The sequence below is a fragment of the Macrotis lagotis genome, chromosome 1 (genome assembly GCF_037893015.1).
Source record: "Macrotis lagotis isolate mMagLag1 chromosome 1, bilby.v1.9.chrom.fasta, whole genome shotgun sequence".
Lineage (NCBI taxonomy): Eukaryota > Metazoa > Chordata > Mammalia > Peramelemorphia > Peramelidae > Macrotis > Macrotis lagotis.
In genome coordinates this window covers 516,086,158-516,104,030 of record NC_133658.1, presented here as the reverse complement: position 1 = coordinate 516,104,030, position 17,873 = coordinate 516,086,158, and the positions used below count along the sequence as shown (strand labels likewise).

General features: G+C 35.6%; 1 protein-coding gene and 1 long non-coding RNA gene across 2 annotated transcripts in view; one reads left to right on the top strand and one right to left on the bottom strand.

Moving 5' to 3' along the window:
- Positions 1 to 135: 135 nt before the first annotated feature.
- Positions 136 to 3,054, top strand: LOC141506944 (uncharacterized). Its single transcript, XR_012474028.1, has 2 exons — positions 136 to 308; positions 2,852 to 3,054. It is a non-coding gene; the product is annotated as an uncharacterized LOC141506944 (long non-coding RNA).
- The window catches only part of MED14 (mediator complex subunit 14), a 70,220-nt gene continuing 52,687 nt past the window's right edge, over positions 341 to 17,873 (bottom strand). The window contains exons 25-31 of the mRNA XM_074214170.1: positions 17,529 to 17,711; positions 16,134 to 16,369; positions 15,135 to 15,314; positions 14,935 to 15,042; positions 10,008 to 10,133; positions 9,055 to 9,247; positions 341 to 6,742 (exon numbers count right to left, since the gene is read on the bottom strand). Coding sequence (XP_074070271.1) covers positions 6,669 to 6,742; positions 9,055 to 9,247; positions 10,008 to 10,133; positions 14,935 to 15,042; positions 15,135 to 15,314; positions 16,134 to 16,369; positions 17,529 to 17,711 — 1,100 coding nt within the window. The 3' untranslated portion in view covers positions 341 to 6,668. The remainder of the gene's footprint in view (positions 6,743 to 9,054; positions 9,248 to 10,007; positions 10,134 to 14,934; positions 15,043 to 15,134; positions 15,315 to 16,133; positions 16,370 to 17,528; positions 17,712 to 17,873) is intronic.

The following is a 17,873-nucleotide window of genomic DNA, read 5'->3' as shown; positions in this document are numbered from 1 at the left end:
GCCTGCGCGCTGGGCTCGGGGGGCGGCGTGGGGAGGAGCCGGCCCGCGGCCGCCGCGGCCTCGCCCCGCGCAGAGCCCGGGGGCCCCGCCTCCGCGTGCGGCTCCTCCTCCCGGGCCGGCCCGGCCGCGCTCCGGAGGCACCGCCCGTCGTGAAGAGGGAGCCGCCGAGGACGAGTCTCCCGGCCACGCCGGGGCTCCTCTCCTTCCGCGGCCGCCTCCCGGACTGAGCCCCGGTTTCCGGCCCCGACTCGCCGCTCCCCAGCAGCTCCCCGTGGGCGCCAGCCCGCAGCGTGGGCCCGCTCCTCCCGGTAGTCACGGGTAGAGTGAGAGGGTGGGACTAGATTTCTCTACAATTCCTCACATTCCTGAGCTTGCTCCGAGACTTGCCCAGGGTATACAACGTGAGTGGCACTGACTGGGATGGTCCCGATAAAACCATTTCAGGGCTAATACTCCTAGTGAAGTCCTCTCGAGGTCAAGCCATAGTAAAGAACAAACTATTATTCTTATACTTTCTAGAAGAATGCCCCTTGCGGTCCTGATTTTTGGTAAGACTACTTTTACAGACCACTAGGACAGTAGCCTTTTTCCCATGGGAAAAACCTTGCGTTCTAAGCAAGCTCATAAGACTCCTCTTGTGGATGAGAAGCAGACTGTTACCGTTCGGTGAAGGTCATTCTCTTCTTTGTTGCTGGGGCAGATTTTCACAAGAACGGGACTCTGAAGGCCAACCAGAGAGGGACGGCAGGGAGGAGGAGGGGGCTGCATTAGGCCATCTTGCTTGACTGTCAAGGGGCAGGCAGTTCTTGATCTTCACTACCTTTGTGAGACTTGGAGTGTGCCCTTTTCTCGAGAAAAGCCAAAATGCTTTTTTTTTTACTCAGAGGTGTCCCATTTTTAGCAGGTTTTTATCCCACACAGCACTTTTCAAAAACCATGTCTTTTGACTAAGTCTTCTATACATACTTTGATGAATGTCTTTTTCACTGGTGGGCAGTTCGCTCATTTAGAGACTTTTATTTGTGTAATAAGGTTAATTATTTGTTTACTAAATTTATGCCAAATTAGAAGCAAAGGAACGGACATTGTAGAAGCCCACACCAATCCCAGTCAAAAAAAAAAATCCCCACCAAGGGGAAAGAAATGTATTACCATAAAGATACAAAGATTCAAAAAGTTAATGCAAGTAGGCTGTGAGATTACAAGTATTTACATTTGTAATGAAAACACATCAAGAAGTTATGAGCTACAGTCTATGTATGAGATTAGGGAGTATTACAACATACCTGGGAAATTTTCATAACTTGTATCGGTGCTTACAATTTACTAGATCCTCCCTGCATTTCAGCCAGTTGGTTTGGTTTTTTTCTCCTACGAAATCACGGTGGTATCTCCCCCTCCCCCCTTTTTGCCTATGCTTTAAATTAATTCCCCTTCTCATTCCTCTCCACCTGTCTGATCCTAGTCTCAGTAAGCCCCGAATTGTGGATCAATCTACCCCCAAGACAATTCATTCCTGGAACTTTTCTCTTGGTGTCATCAGCGTCTGTTTCAACTATGACTGCATATGACTCCGAAATTTATAGATTCAATTCCCTTCTTTCAGAATTCCAGTCTGTCTTCTGGACATCTTTACCTGGGTATCCTGTTGGCATTTAAAACAAATATTCTGAATGTAACTCAATCCCCTAAACCTGCCCCCTTGCAACTCTTCTTTCTCTGGATACCCAGAATGATTTTTTGATGCTCCATACTTGGTTAGCCACCAAGCCTTGTCACTTTAATTTCTACAGTCTACCCTCTATGATGTTGCTTTGATTCTACTATAGAGCTTCAATTCTTATTAGTGCCGTTTCAACGCTTTCCCTATTCTACCTAACCCTGTCAACGTCTTCCCTTCAGTCTTTCCTGTCCACCTGCTGTATTATAACCTGCCAAAACAACTGAACCAAGGCACATCTGCCCATACCTCTTTCCTTCTCAAAAATCCTAAGTAGACTCAGTAGTGGCTGAGTGGCTCCCTGTCATCTCTAGGAAAAAATCCTCAGACTGGTATTTGAAGCTGTTCTGGCTCTGATCACGTTTTATTCCATATTATCCTCTCACAAATAGTGTATTTCTTATTATCTATTGCAATTACCTGCTCTCTTTAAAATCTTCAGTCTCAGAATTCTACCTGGAACCCTCCTCCCTCTATTTGTCAGCTTCTGTCAAAGCTTATCAGAGGTAACACCTCCTGCTGAAGGGCCTTTCCAAATTCTCCTCCCACCTTGGCCCAGTTTGTGAATGTTTTCTCCTCAAATTATCTATTGACTATTTATGGTCATATTGTATGTACCTCTTTATCAGAAACAAAGTTCCTAAAATACAGAAAGCCTTTCAGAGTAAACATTTCAGCTCCTTGAGGGCAACCAGATGGGGATCTTTTAAGGAGAAACTTAATCAACATTGATTTTTCTCAAAGCCCTCCTGAGCTAAGGAAAGTGACACAATTTGCCTTCTTCTTAGCAATACTAAGTGATCCCCAGTCTCTTTGAGTAGTCTTTATAACTTAAAGTTAGACTATCTCTTTTAAATTTGCTTCTAATTACCAAGGGCCTCAAAGTCAGTAATTAAGTTCATTAAAACCATGTCTAAAATAAATTTTTAAAAATGACTCTGAAAGAGGACCTGAAATTGTCCAGAAGTCTTTTTTTTTATCCAACTCTTAAATCAACTCGGTGGCACAGAGGCACTTTATAGAAAAATCACCACTACTCGCAGACCCTTGCCTTTGTAGTTCAACTCCTCATGACTAGGGATTTTCTTGGCAAAGATATTGGAGTGCCTTACCATTTTTCTTCTTCTTCAGCTCACTTATAGATGAGGAAATTGAGGCAAACGAGGTGAAGTGACTCTCCAGGATCACACAACTACAAAGTGGCTGGGAGCAGATTTGAACTCAGGAAGATGAATCTTTCTGACTTCAGGCCTGACACTCAATTTTCACTGTGCCAACTCACACTGAATCCATTCTAAGAGTCTTCAAATAAAATCCATGCTGCAGCCCCTTCATTCTATTTAAACTAATAAGTGAAAAATGGGTAGAGGATCTAGGAGTCTGGGGGAGAGAAATTCACAGGAATCATTTTCACTTTGTTATCTGTTTTCCCATTCTGGCATTTTTGAAGCTGTTCTGACTCTGATTAAGTTTTATTCCATATTATTCTCTTTCCCAAGTAGTGTTGTTTCATACTACCTAATGCAATTACCTGCTCTCTCTAGATAGTTTGTCTTTTTTGATATTGATAGGTCATATCATGAATAACACAGGTGCTTAAATATGTAACAAAATGTTGCAGGTCTTTGTTTCTTCTTTTGACTTCAACTATCCAGCAAGGGTTCAACTATGTTAACTCCTTTTTTTGTTGTTGACAGCTCCTTGAATTCTGAATAACTGAGTAAATTATTTCTTAAAAACCTATCAAATAAAGCATGGCCCAAGAAAAAACTAAGTTGTTACAGTCTCACAAATATGCCTTGCCTATTGTAATGGCTTTATTAATCTTCTTGGCCAATTAGTCATAAAACCCCTTCCATAATTTCCACAAATCAGTTCTCTCTCCAATAACCCCTCCATTTTTAGGAGTTAAAAAGTAAAAGGGAAACTCACTGTTGGTAATATTATAACTGTTGTACAGACACAGAATAGCTGATATGTATAGATAGATTAAAGTTTATAGACCATTTTTGTAGATTATGCAATTTGATCTGACTACCATCCTAAGCATAGTCTAATTTAATTTGTACTAGTATAGTCAATTCTATGCTTAAGAATGTAATTTACAGAGATAAAATTAGAACAGTCATTCTTCACCTTTAGCTTAACAACTGTACTGATGAAAGTATGAAAGAGTGTTTGATGAATTCATATCAACAGAGCCTTTATAAATAGAGCTTCAGTATATGTGGTGGAAAAGTAATGGATTTGGAGTCAGAGGCCCTGGTTAAATTTCAACTCAGCCACTTACCTGTATTTGACCTTTCAAGTCATTCCATCTTTCTGTGCCTCAGTTTCCTCATCTGCAAAATGAGCTGGCTGGACTAGATGGCCTCTAAGATAATTTTTCATCCTAAACTTATAATACATGATTCTATAATTTCTCAAGGTCTCATGATAAGGCTATATTCATGGAAAACTTTCCCCATCATTACAGAAAAGATAAATTCATTTTCTATTACTAAAATCTCTGTACTGCTTTAATTGTACTAATTTAAGTGCTAAGTGTAATGAATAGTAAAAATTTATACAATCAGAAAAAAATTTAAATGGATGCTCAATATTTATATTTATGCCTTTATTTGGCTCAGGAGCTGGCAAATTAGCAGCCTCTATTATTTAAATCTCTCATCTCAAAACTTAAAGTATTAAAATCAATCCTAAAATTTCAGAAGATATTTAAAATGCAGTAAAATTTTAGTTATGAGAATTTTAAAATTTCATTTCAAGAAAGTGATTATGCACCTATAATAAACCAGGTTACTGCCCAAAGCATCTTCAGCAAAAATAAATACATAAGTGTTAGTTATCTAAAATTTGTGATACCATTTTTGTTCAAAATCTTAGATAATATTAAAATTGTATCATAAGGGAATCTGAATTGAAGGCATTCATCACCCAAGGCTATTTACCACCAGGAAAACCAATGCTGGCTGCTGCCATTCATGTCACTCAGGAGGAGCAAAAAGCTCAGGTCATCTCATCACCGAATTTAGAAGCCTAAATTCATGCATGAGCTTTTATTTTGTAAGTATTCCTCATTGGAAGAGATGGATTCCAGCAAAGTTTACTGTAAAGAAAATTTTTGTGAAGTAAATTGTCCTTTCATTTACACTATAAAACCAGATTGCTGCACTGTAAAAAAAAAAACCCATGGTATGGTAACATCACATTTAAGAATGATCTATGGTCTTTCAAAGTCACCTATTTAAATGGAAAAATACATTTATAAGATACTCAAAATAGTAAAAATAATATTGTGCTAGAAGTCACAAAATGAAAAAATGAAAAAAACCCCAAACTTCTTTGTGTTCATGCAAATGTATGTGATATAAAATTCAATAGAACAGAATTAATCCAATGTTGGTATCCTGCATCCTCAAAATGATGTTACCACCATTTTAAAAATGAGAGAAAACCGAAGGAAAATGAAGTTAAAAGAAGAATTAAATAAAGGAAAATATAAGTCACCAGGAGAAGGTTCCATAATAGTCTCAAGGTAGGGTGAGAAGCACAGCAATATCAATCAGGAGCGAAAGTAAAAGAAGCCTTAGAAGGAAGACAAAGGAAAGGTCTTGAATCTGATTCAGAACTTAATGGAGATCAAAAAGAGTGAGAATAAACTGATGGGTACTATATTTTTCATGAAATGTGAGTCACAACAGGTAGCATGCTGGAATTTGGGTTTTTAGTAGCGATGGAAGCCCAATCAACCTAAGTAATTTAAAAACAGAATTAGACAAATTATTAAAAAAAAATATACAGGAAGATCTTATGTTGATTAGTTAATTCAGCATCATAACATTTCTAAATTTTCCCAATGTCAAATCACCAGAACTTCTCCCTCCTTTCAGATAAATTTTCAAGCTAGTCAAAAAAGTAAATTAACTATTCACTACCAAATCATGGCAAGTGCACAAACGTATTTAACTGAACCTGTGTGAGTGAAATAAAGGAAATTTCTTCCAAGGCTGCAACATCCTAATGCTACTTCTTGATTTTTAGAAATAGATTGTTTTCCACTGATCCCATGGCAAAATATCTTGTGAACTAATCTTATCCAATGGGAAATTGTCATTTTCTCAATGGATGAAAAATAATACTTCAATACTTATAAACCATCATCATATGTAGCACTCACAATATGTGTTCTACCCATTCAAGCCCTACAAAAAAGAGCCACGATTTAGTGAAGATAAACTGTGAGAAGCCAAGGAGATTCAAAGAAAAGGAAACTGGCTCAACTCCAAAATATACAGTCAAGTATTTGCGGTCAATATCATATCTTCAGTCATATCTTATTGCAAATGAATGCTCCCACCAAGTTAAAGGTCATGGGAGGAACTGAGTTTATATAGGGTTTATTATACACACACATTGGTACTATTATTATTTTTTTAACCTAGTTTTATTAAATATTGCTTCCTTGGGATATGTTTATAACATATCCCAGAACATTTTCATGTAAGGATTCAAAGCGGTCATATTAAAATACAGCTTCAATATAAAGTTTATCACAGTTTTACAGTATTCAAAATGACAGACCTGCCTTAAAAAAAAAAGGACTATTACACCCAAAACATAAGAAAACAATTAAATAAACAAGTTTGGCATTTTTCATAATTTTTGTAGTATAAAACAGAATATTAAATCTATTACTGGCAAGCTGACACTGACCTAGTTTTCTAGTTTGAAATGTGTCCCATTTAAACACACTATACAAGATCACTGTACAAAAAGGTTGATGCGCATTTTGATGAAAGAAGTGCATCCCTGAAAGTTTTTTTGCCAGTTTAGTATATTTATCCCTTTTAAAAAAACAAATCATGTCAAAATGTCCTTTTCCTTTTTTAAAAGTTCAGATTTTTTTGTTGTTTCATTTTTCAGCCTTGTTTAAAAACAAAAGTGTCTATGGACGCCCACCAGGGGGCAGTGTAAGATTAGCCATTAAATCACGAACAGCTGGGAATATTGTGCATTCACCTGTAACAGAGAAAAATGTTAATTAGCTATTCGCAACATAGGAAAAAGGATCTTAACACAACTGGTGGGGGAAGGGAGTGTTTAACTTTTAAGTATTAACAAGAAATTGGAGAATTAAAAAAACTTCATTTTTAACTGCCCAGACTATATATCAGCTATAAGGCAATATTTGGGTTTTAGAAATTTCTAGTCAAATTATAGCTGTTTAATTTATAAAGATACTCTGAGTAATGTCATCAACACTGAAAATTTTTCATAGTAAAATCTGCTTCAATTAAGCCTGTATTTGTTTCTATCCTTTGAACCTAGCAAATAAAAAGGTTATTTATTCTAAGTGTTGATACCCTACCCATAACATCAATGCATAATGCAAAATTTTCATTGAAAGTCTACTAGGAAATTCACCAGAATTCTCAATAAAATTTCAGGTAAATGGCCATCCTTCTCAAGTCACAGTATTTTAAAGATACATAAACATTCTCGAAGTTTAGTCTTTATATCAAAATTGGATTTCTTCAAGAAAAATGCTACATCCATTAAAAGCATCTGAGAAGGGATTTTTAAACAACAATGTAAATACAAGAAATGCTGAGGTTAGGATGTATTGTTGAGTGTTTCTCTGCACACCATTCCCCCCCCCCCCCACCTTGCTCTGGCCAAACAAATCAAGTATAGCCAGTCTCCCTGATCTTAATTTAGTCAGTTATATTTATGATAATAAAGAGTGCGGAATAGTCTACTTTTACACACAAAACACCCTGGAAGAAACTGGAATCAAACATTAGATATTGTTAACTGTACTACTAAGACAATGAGTTTTGTTTACTTTTAATTTAAGTTTTAATCCATAGAAATAGAAAACTAGACAGAAGGAAGTTGGAATGTGAAAGTTTAACTAAATTATATCTCAAAAAATTCCCCTCCAGAATAATGCAAGCAATTTCTAAACACCAAAAAATATTCTATCTTCCATATCTTCATGATTTCTATTGTGCAATTTTTTGGAGTTCATTGAAAAGTCATTACTCTAGGTGGAAAAGCTTGCTAAGTCAATAACTGGTTGAAATCACCCCCCCCCAAAAGTATAATTTTAAGTTCTACAAAATATAGTAATGTCATTCATCAAGCCTGTAAAAAATTTTAGATTGTTAGGTCAAAGACTCTGATAGCATTCAACCTTGATTCTTGAAGAATTCTACTTTTCGCCCAAAGAGGTGAGAAGCCAAAGGAAGAAATGAAGATAGCAATATGAAAATTGAGGAAGTTTTGCAATAAATAAAGCATAACCCTCCCTACTGCTACTATATTTCTTATAAATTTTAATTCAATTAATGCTTAAGAGCAACTATGTGGTTATTTCTGAAATGAAAAAATACCTTTTCTCAATCACTTAGTCATGGGCATGCATAATATGGGAAACCACAATTTTTCCATCATGTGAAAAAAAAACTTGATAATATAGTATAATTTTTTTCTATGATTCTTACTCCTAGAAAATTTTTGATAAGTAACTTTTACTTAAAAATAAGTTGAACATAAATCTTTTTTTGGAGAATAGTTTCATTTCATTTCAAACTGTAAATTGCTGTCCTATTCAGATTAAAGAGAATCTTCTTTGGGATGAGCCAAATGGAGGGAAGTTCCTCCTTTTAAATTAAATTTTTTTAAACCAAATTTAACACTGCCAGAAGTAAAAAATTCTAAATTGCATGCTACCAATATGAAAGAAAAATTAAAGGGGTTTGACATTTAATACCATTCTGGTTGCCTTGAAAATGTTAGGTTTGAGAGCTTCACTGAGCACTTGGTGAAAATGTTCACTTGCACCCAAGCTGACATTTACATAAGAAGCCCATACAGCAGTGGTGCTGGTTGTATCAGCGTTTATTCTTCACAAAACATTGGAATATATACAGAACTTTTAAAGATAATTCTATTAATTTGTTATTCATTAGCAATTAAATATGATAAAGAAACATGCATTTCAACTTTTTTGAGTTACAGAGCAAGTATCAATGCTGGAGGAAGCAGGGCTATGTAGAATTTTGTGGTCCTAACTACAGTCCTCTGGCAACAACGTGCTATACATAGAACTTTCTGGTAGTAGCAATGGGGACAGTCCCATTATTAAATCATGAACAAAAGTAAAGTCTTGGCAGCAGAGAAATGAACAAAAATAACAAGTGAGGAAGGAGATAAAGTGAAAGCAGACATTAAGGGGGTCACAACAAAGAGAAGTGAGGAGGAGGAGGGCGCTTTCTCATCAGAATCTTAAGACCCATGTAACAAAATACCATCTACTGGTCATGTACCTTGTCGCGGTGGATTCATCTCTGCAAATCTCTTTAGAATGTTGCTAACCATCATGGGTGCAGCAACAGAAGAATTTTGCTGTCGGGGAATGTCTGCCTGTTGTGTTGTACCTGAAGCCATGTCATAAATAATTGGAACAATAATGCTAACAGGTTCCTGGGGAGGTACTGACGTTTTCTGAGTTAGCTGAAGCTGTAGGCAATACAACACACACAAAATAAAGAATTAAATATTTAATGAGATAAATGGGAGTAACGGTCTTCAAGTTTCTATTGCTATATAGAAAATGAGATACTGAATATAAATGAATACTTTCATGCCAAGGTAAGCTTAAATCTGTTCACTTTAGAGAGGCAATATCTAAATTAACTATTGTAAGATTTAGCCTCTTCTCTCCATACCTGTTTGCAAAATAATGAATTTCTGTTGGTTCAGTCTAACACTTGCAGAGAAGCACAAAAATACATAGGACACACCTACTCTTCAGTAGTTTAAAACAGAATTGTAAGACAAATAAAGCTACTATTTTGAACTGGCAGGGTATTATGGTGGAGTTATCCAGGAGGTACCTAAAATACAGGACTAGAAATTTTGAAGACTAAGAAAAAAATTTGTGTGTGTGTGTGTGCACGCACATAAGAGGGCATAGGTTTGGATATGAAGTAAGGAGATTGTGACTTTAGAAAGTTATTTCTGTAGTCATGTAGACACAAGACAGACTGCAAAGGTTGAATAAGTTAAGGTGAGGACATACAAGATAAAATATAGCCTATTGATTTGAATGATCTTGACTTGACAAACGATACTCAATCTTTCAAAGTGCAAAAAGTTAGGTCTATAATTTAGTAATATCTGATTGTTTATATAAGGGACAGACACTGACTTAGTCACCATAAAAAAGGCCTCATTTACCTCTAAAGCACTTTTAATTCAGATATTGGATAATACTTACAAAAAACAACATTTTAGATTTGAGGACTACAGCAGGTGTCCCAGGAGGTGCAATAGGTGGTGCACTGGGAGGAATTGTAAGACAGAATTGCACATTCCATTTCAATTGTGTAGCTTGATCAGGGAACTATAATTAGAAATATAAAGAAAGTAATTAATAAGGCTATGCAAATGGTTTAACTATAGTATCTCAATGTGGCATTAAATGTTCTAATTGATTCAGACTACTTCAAACATTCATTATTCAAGATCACAGAAACAGCAATTATTTCCTTTATTTTTATGGATTTATTTAATTATGGATATATATACATACACGTATATAAAATACATATTTATGTAAAATTATATGTGTGTGTGTGTGTGTGTGTAATTTTTAGCTTAACTATTTATTCCCTGCCTAAAAATAAAATTTTGGTTTGGGGCAGCTAAGAGGCGCAGTGGGATAAAGCATGGCCCTGAAGTCAGGAGAATCTGAGTTCAAATCCAGTCTCAGACACTGGCTGTATGACCTTGGTCGAGTCACTTAATCCAGACTGCCTCACATCTAGAGTCATCTCCAGTTGTCCGGATTCATATCTGGCCACCAGACCCACAGGGCTCCAGAAGAGAAAGTGAGGCCAGTGACTTTGCACAGCATTCCCCTCACTCAAATCCAATTACCTTGCATATCATGGCATTGCCTACCTAAAAGGATAACCATTATTACATTTCCCTAGTAAACTAAATAGTACATCTAAATCTGAAGGTTCAACAACTACTCTAAAAAACAGAGCAACTTAAGATTTGTAAATCAGGGGCGGCTGGGTGGCACAGTCGATAAAGCACTGTCCCTGGAGTCAGGAATACCTGGGTTCAAATCCAGGCTCAGACACTTAATAATTACCTAGCTGTGTGGCCTTGGGCAAGCCACTTAACCCCATTTGCCTTGCAAAAAATCCTAAAAAAAATTTTTGCAAATCACTATTTCAAAAGGAAAGATATTAATGAAAATTTTGACAAGGGTATATATTGCTCTAAGACTTCAAAAGCTCCACTTGTGAGAAAGTTGCTTTTCTTTACAAATGTAACTGGAAAGTGAAACACTTGGTCAGACTGATTCACCTCTAGCCTGGTATTTCCTCTCTAACCCTAACAAAGAACAGGGGTTTGTCTAATCTTATTCACTGTATTATTACCCCCAATAAGATTCTCAGAGGTCATCATTCTGTTAAAACTATTATTTAATCTAATTATCAAATACCACTTTCTAAGAAGTAACTCATGCCATTGTTTTCTATCTATTGTGTTAAACAGTGGTTCCTTTAATCTTTATAGATTTACCTCTTTCCAGTTGTCTCCTTTTTAATGGCAGACATTACTATTCACATGTATCAGGCTAATTCTATTTCCTATCTTTAGGTCAAGTGTCCCACTGTGACTCAAAATATTTAAGACTTTGCCACACAGAACCTTGACTCAAAGATACATGAATCCATCACATTCACGTTACCTCTCTTGTGCAGGTCACAACCCCTCCAGACCTTCTAATATTGTGCCATGTATTTCTCTCAATACGCTACAGAAAACCTCCTCAAAAGCTTCTTAAATGCATTCTCCTAGTTCTGTTATCTCAAAGGTACCAAAGTAGACCCTTGCACTTTTCATCTAGTGGCTTGAATTCTCACTACACGATTAGCTTATTTCCATTCCAGTCACACACAATCTCCAATGATAACTTCTCAAAGGCAAGTAAGTCATCACTGTTAATATCCTGTCGCCAACTTACATGCCTAAGAGTCTAATGTAGGATGAATCACTTGTCATTTTGATACTTGTGAGGTTTTATGTTTTGAAGCAACATACATAAATAGGAAAAAGATGGCCTTTAAAGTATTATATTTCCCAAATAAGATCCTTTTCAACTCTGGGCTCACCTCACTGTCCAGCTGCATTATCCATCCAAGACATTAATATTACACATTGGAAGAGGAGCCAAATAGTCCAATAGAATGTCACAGGCTAAGCTGCATCCATTTTTATTCATTTTGTGGATAGTTACATAAATCTCTTCTGTAGATTTCAGTTTAGAATATAGTTTTTGGATGAGCAATGAAATTAGCATAATATCAGTTTTAAATGTGAATTTGATATCCTTAAAAAAATTGTGTAATGAACCTTTTCAATTATCAACATTTCTTTCTTTTCTCTTAACCTCAGGAAAAAAGAAAAACAAAAATATACTTGCAACAAGTACATATTTAAGCAAAACAAATTCCCCTATTTGCCCTATCCTAAAATATGAATCTTTATAAATTTAGTGCATTATTTTGCTGTCAGGAGGTGATAGCATTTTTCTTCATTCACCTTCTGGAAATAAGGTTGATTACTTCATTGATTAGAATTCTGATCTTAAAATTCGTCATTTTTACAATGTTACTCTAATATAAATTGTTTTCCTAGTTGTTTTCACTTTATTCTGCATCAGCTCCTAACACTTTCCAATTTTTCTGAAACTAACTCTTTAATAATTTCTTACAGCTCCAAAGTATTTATTACATGCATATAACACAATTTGTTTGGTCATTCTCCACTTGATGGGTATGCCTTTTATAATCAATTTTCTGCCAAGATATCTTCTGTGACACTGTTAAACACTTTAAGTGAGTACATACTTGCCTGCTTTTTGCTGCACTTGGACAATACCCATGTGCACTGGACAAAATTTGTTGTGGCTTATACATCTGTCAATAGAATAATTCCTCCCATGGCTATGTTTAAATCATGTCATTTTACATATTACACAATTCTAGTTATTTAACCATATGTTAGGGAGAAACATTTTTGTTCATTTTTGCAAGGCAATGGGGTTAAGTGACTTGCCCAAGGTCACATAGCTAACTAATTAAGCATCTAAGACCACAGTTGAACTCAGGTCCTCCTGACTCTAGTGCCAGTGCACAATCTACTGCAGCTACACCAGAAACTTTTTTTGTGGTGAGCCTTCAAGGTTTCATTTTATTCTACCAAGGTGAATTTAGGAAAAAAATTTCACTTCTCTGTGACCATAAAGATAAAGTTTACTATAGCAAATCATTGGCTGCCTTATTCATGTATATGAATGTCTCCTGTATAGTTTTTCAGCTATTTTACAGAAAAGAGGAAGTACATAGTAAGCATTTCATAAATGATTATTGAAATATATATATATGGATTGGAACATTTGGTTTGGTAGATCTTCTTGGATCACTAAAAAAGTTTGTGATCATTTTCCATTTCCATTTCTTTCAGTCATCCCCTCTAACAACTATCTTAGCAATCTTTAAAATTGTTCCTACTTGAATTTAGTTGGATTTTTGTTACAGCCAAAAGGCAATTCAAGGTATCTTGTCAACAAAACTTTAAGAGCCAACAATATGTTTGGAACTAGAGTTAAGACTTAACTGAGAGGCGAGGTCCAAGTAGAGTCACAAAATCAGTCAACTAGTAGGAAAAAGGATCTTGACTAGTTTTCCTGACTCCAAGTTCAAGGCTCAATGAAACACCAACACTACCTCAGAGCACCAACAATGTCATTGCCACTTCCTCATAAAGCTGATTCATTTACTGGAGATTTGAGAATTTAATAGTGGCAAAAAAGGACACTGACTAGTTTTCCTGACTCAAGGTTCAAAGCTCAAAGAAATACAACAATGTACTGCCACTTCCTTATAAAGCTGATCCACTACTGGAGATTTGAGAATTTAAAAATTGTGATACCATGAGCTTTGAGTCAGGGTGTCAAGTTCCCATCTTCCTTATAGTCTCAGTCAGGAGCACTCTTTGAAGATATTGCTTCAATGATTCTCAGAATGAGATTTGTAAAGCTTCATTTACTCCGCAATTGCATTTTACTGGTTGAAGAAGTGACACTGCCATCTTTTATCAATTTCCCTTCTAACACTGCAAAAGTTTCCATGACAAATGTGGGCTGCCCTTTGGATTTGCTGCTTGGCAAAGAGATGAAGTATTTCCTCTCCTGAATCCCATGATGGTAAGGCCCTCAACAGTATCAGTTAACTTCTTTAAGCAATGATCAGTCATTTTCTTTATGTTCATTTCCCACTTTTTTTTTTTCAAAATCAACAGCCAAGTCAAACAGATCAGAAAGGAGCTGTATTTAGTGTTGCCTTCTCATCTTTATTTTTCCTTACTCTACCTTTGCTGTAACTTAGTCAATACTGATCATACACAGTTTGATTTTAAAATGCTTGCTGCACCTGCCATGTAACCAAGCCATTTCCTGTCTCTTAAGATGTAGTCACTTTCTTTTTTATGATGTTGTTAAATCATCACTACATCCACTGTGTACTCATGATGTACTAGTGTAAAGTGATACTGTCTACAAGGCTATTTATACCCTCAAGGAATCTTTACTGAATTAGAATCACAGAATTAAAAACTAGTAGGGATTTCAGAGATCATCTGGTTCACTTGCCCATCTCCTATTATAAAGGTCAAGGAAACTGAGGTTCAGGGGAGTTAAGTGCTGCTCAAGGTCAGAAAAGCAGCAAGCACTAGAGGTGGGATTTTGACTCATATTATTCCAAGCTGTCTTCTTTCCACTGTAATACCCTGGCCTCCCTTATCATAATCAGCAGTCCCAGCTCTCCAATCCCTCCCCTAAACACCTGATGAAGTTAACTAGGTTAACTAAGCTAACCAGGTTCACAATATAAACCCCATTACTATTTTTTGGCTGAAAAATACCTCTAGGTTAAAAAAAAAGGAAAGGAGGCAAAAAAGTAAACAGAATAATCAGAGAAAGAGAAAATAGACCTACTGCTTTTATTCAAGTCATACTTTTGGTTATACATATACATACATTAGTATATGTATGAATATATGTATATATGTGGGTATATTCAGCCTCACCACCAACAGATCTTGCTTCTTTCCTTACAACTCACCAGCTCTAGTTTCATGATATGCACACAGTCCCTGAGGATGTGTGTTGGAGCGCCCAATAGCTTGGTGAAAGCTATTAGTGTATTGGCTTTAAATGGTGGTCCTGCAACCTAAAGAATAAAAGAAGCAATTATTTTTCATTCCAACATGACTTCATACTTCATTTTTAAATATACATAATTTTACTAAAACTAATACATACCCTTGTTTCAAAGAATTTCTCCAAAACTTGAAGTTCATCTGGTTTCCACTGTCCGGCATTTTCAGGTGTTACTTTTAGTTGAAGAGTCTGATTGGTCTTGGGGCTGAGAGCAACTCTGCACTTAAGGGCATCAGTCTTAAACATTATTACTCCAGGTTCATTGGAATTTATTAGTTGTAGCTACAAAACCAAAATAATTTGTATGATTATTAACATATTCAGGAGATTATAAGAGAATTAAATAATACTAAGTCTAGAGGCAGAAAAGAAGCTCATGCAATAAGATGACAACTATATTCAAAATAAGGAGCTTAAATAAGTAGTTATAAATGCTTAGAAAAAAGCTAAAAATCTACTTTAACATCTCAATTTCTCATAAAACATTTTGAAAATGTGATACTGTGATTAAATGACAGTTATTAAGTCACTTAAAAACCCCATTGCCTTCAATTAAAAAAAGAAAAGTAAACAACAAACAACAAAAATGGATCACAAATTTCACATGAATTTAATCAATGTATTATTTGAAAGTTTTATCTTGTAACCACTGCCCCAAGTATTTTTAGACAAATAAAAGGAAATCTTAGTTGACATTACTTATTTGATTTAAAGTGATGGAATTTCTAGAGATTGTTAGGCTCTTGAAAGTCTTCAAAAAGCAAATATCTATTTTTTAATAAGGGCTTATTGGCAGAATCTGTCTAGTTTCTGTCTGGGAAGTCTGGTTAATAAGTGTGAAGATGATATCTGTCCTATAGGAATTATAAAAACTCCATGATGTGATGATGATGGCCATCACATCAGAAAAGACAACATAAACAAAACCCATTCATAGTGTTAATATAAAGGGAAGGTCACTTGAGTTTGACTAGATTACCAACATTAGGGAAATCACTTTAGTTCTGCTATAGGAAGAAAAATACCCATAATTCTACAATTTAGGATATTTCCTTTTAAGATTCATTTTGCTTTTTAAATTACATATTAAGTATCAAATACCGTTTCTTGTTGAATAATCCTTTGAAGATGTCGTCTCATGATAACTGATCCAAGGAATCGTTCAAGTGGGGAGCAAAGGTAACTACCAGCCAGGCCAGGTACAAGTCCCGGAGTAGGAGAGGGTAAAAGTAAAATATTCAAGGCACTGTGAGTGAGGATGGTAGGTATGGATGCAGCCCAAGAGCGCTGAGGTAGTTTACGAGGTGGAGGCATGTTGGTTGGCATTGTTTGAGAACCTTTTGGAAAAAAAAAATGATATTAATTTCAATTTTCAGTGACAATTTTATATTAATTTATTTTTCACTATTTTTAATTTTACAATCTTTCCTTTAAAAAAAAAAAAGTACATTTATGGCACTGGTTGGATGAGGTCCAGTGTGGCAGAAATCTGAAGTTAGATCAATACCACAACCAAAACTCTAGAATTATAAAAACAACTTTAAATCTGAGCCACCATTTTCTAATTCGTGAACTAAAAAAAGCTCACAAAGTGTTGTTGATGATGAGTAGCTACTGTTCTTTATTTATTAAATGACTGGAGTTATTACTAAGTAATCTATTTCAAACAATAGGTCACAATTCTAAGACTTTTAATTCAGGATCTTGATTATCACAACATAGCATTAAGCCTGTTTCAAACTGCCTGAAGTTAGTATAAAATGGTAAGTGAAAAGGATCATAGAATCATGGGATCAAAATATTTTGGGAAGAAGGGACCTTGGGCCACACTTAGTTTGACTATATTTTATAGATGATTAAATTTAGGCTCAGAAAGAAGTGACTTGTTCAAGGTCATGAAGGTCCTGCTTTTTAAGGGAAATAACCACCAGAGGATGAACATTTTGGAAAAAACTTTTGAAAACTTTATTTCCTAGAAAGCATGGATGGGGCACAGTAGACATAGTGACAGATCTAAGTCAGGAAGATGAATCATCTTGAATTTACATCTGGTCTTAGACACTACCTATGTTACCCTAGGCAAGTCATTTAATCCTGTTGGTCTCAATTTCCTCATCTGTAAAATGAATTAGAGAAGGAAATGGCAAACTGCTCCAGTGTCTCTGCCAAGAAAACCCCAACAGGAGTCACAAAAAGTCAGATATGACTAAAAAAAAAAATTGGGCAACAACAAAAAAATGGATGGGTTGGTTTTTAAAGATAATTTGACATCAGATACTACTGTTCTCTTTGATGTTCAAATTTTCAGTGGATTATAAAATGACAAAGTTATTTATCAAAAATTTTATAAAAAGAATCTACTACACAGGTCAAGACTAATATGTTTTTGGTATATTTAAATTCTTTTAAATATGAAGATATAAGGTATTCAACTGATTAGTATGATAATATTAACAAAAGACATTAACTTATGCAAAATAATGTTGTGAGATTTACTTGTTCCAGCTCGAGGAGAATGAGAAGCATCAGGAACAGGAGAATGTAGAGATGGATTGGCTGGTGACATTCCAGGCATTCGTGTTGCTGGTGAGGGACCAGACACTTGAGGAGACCCTGGCCAATTTCCTGCTCTTCCGCTTGGTGACACCATAGTATATGGTGAACTAGGATCCAAGGTACCTGTAATAAATTTCAAAGTTATTCCTATTTCCATTATCCTGAGAAAGTATTCAAATAAAAGGTTAAAAAAAATTTGAAATCTGTTCCTGGTTCAATATCCATGATGATCCTTAATGTTTTCTTTTAAGAGCAAAAATATTAATACATTATTCAATTTGATGT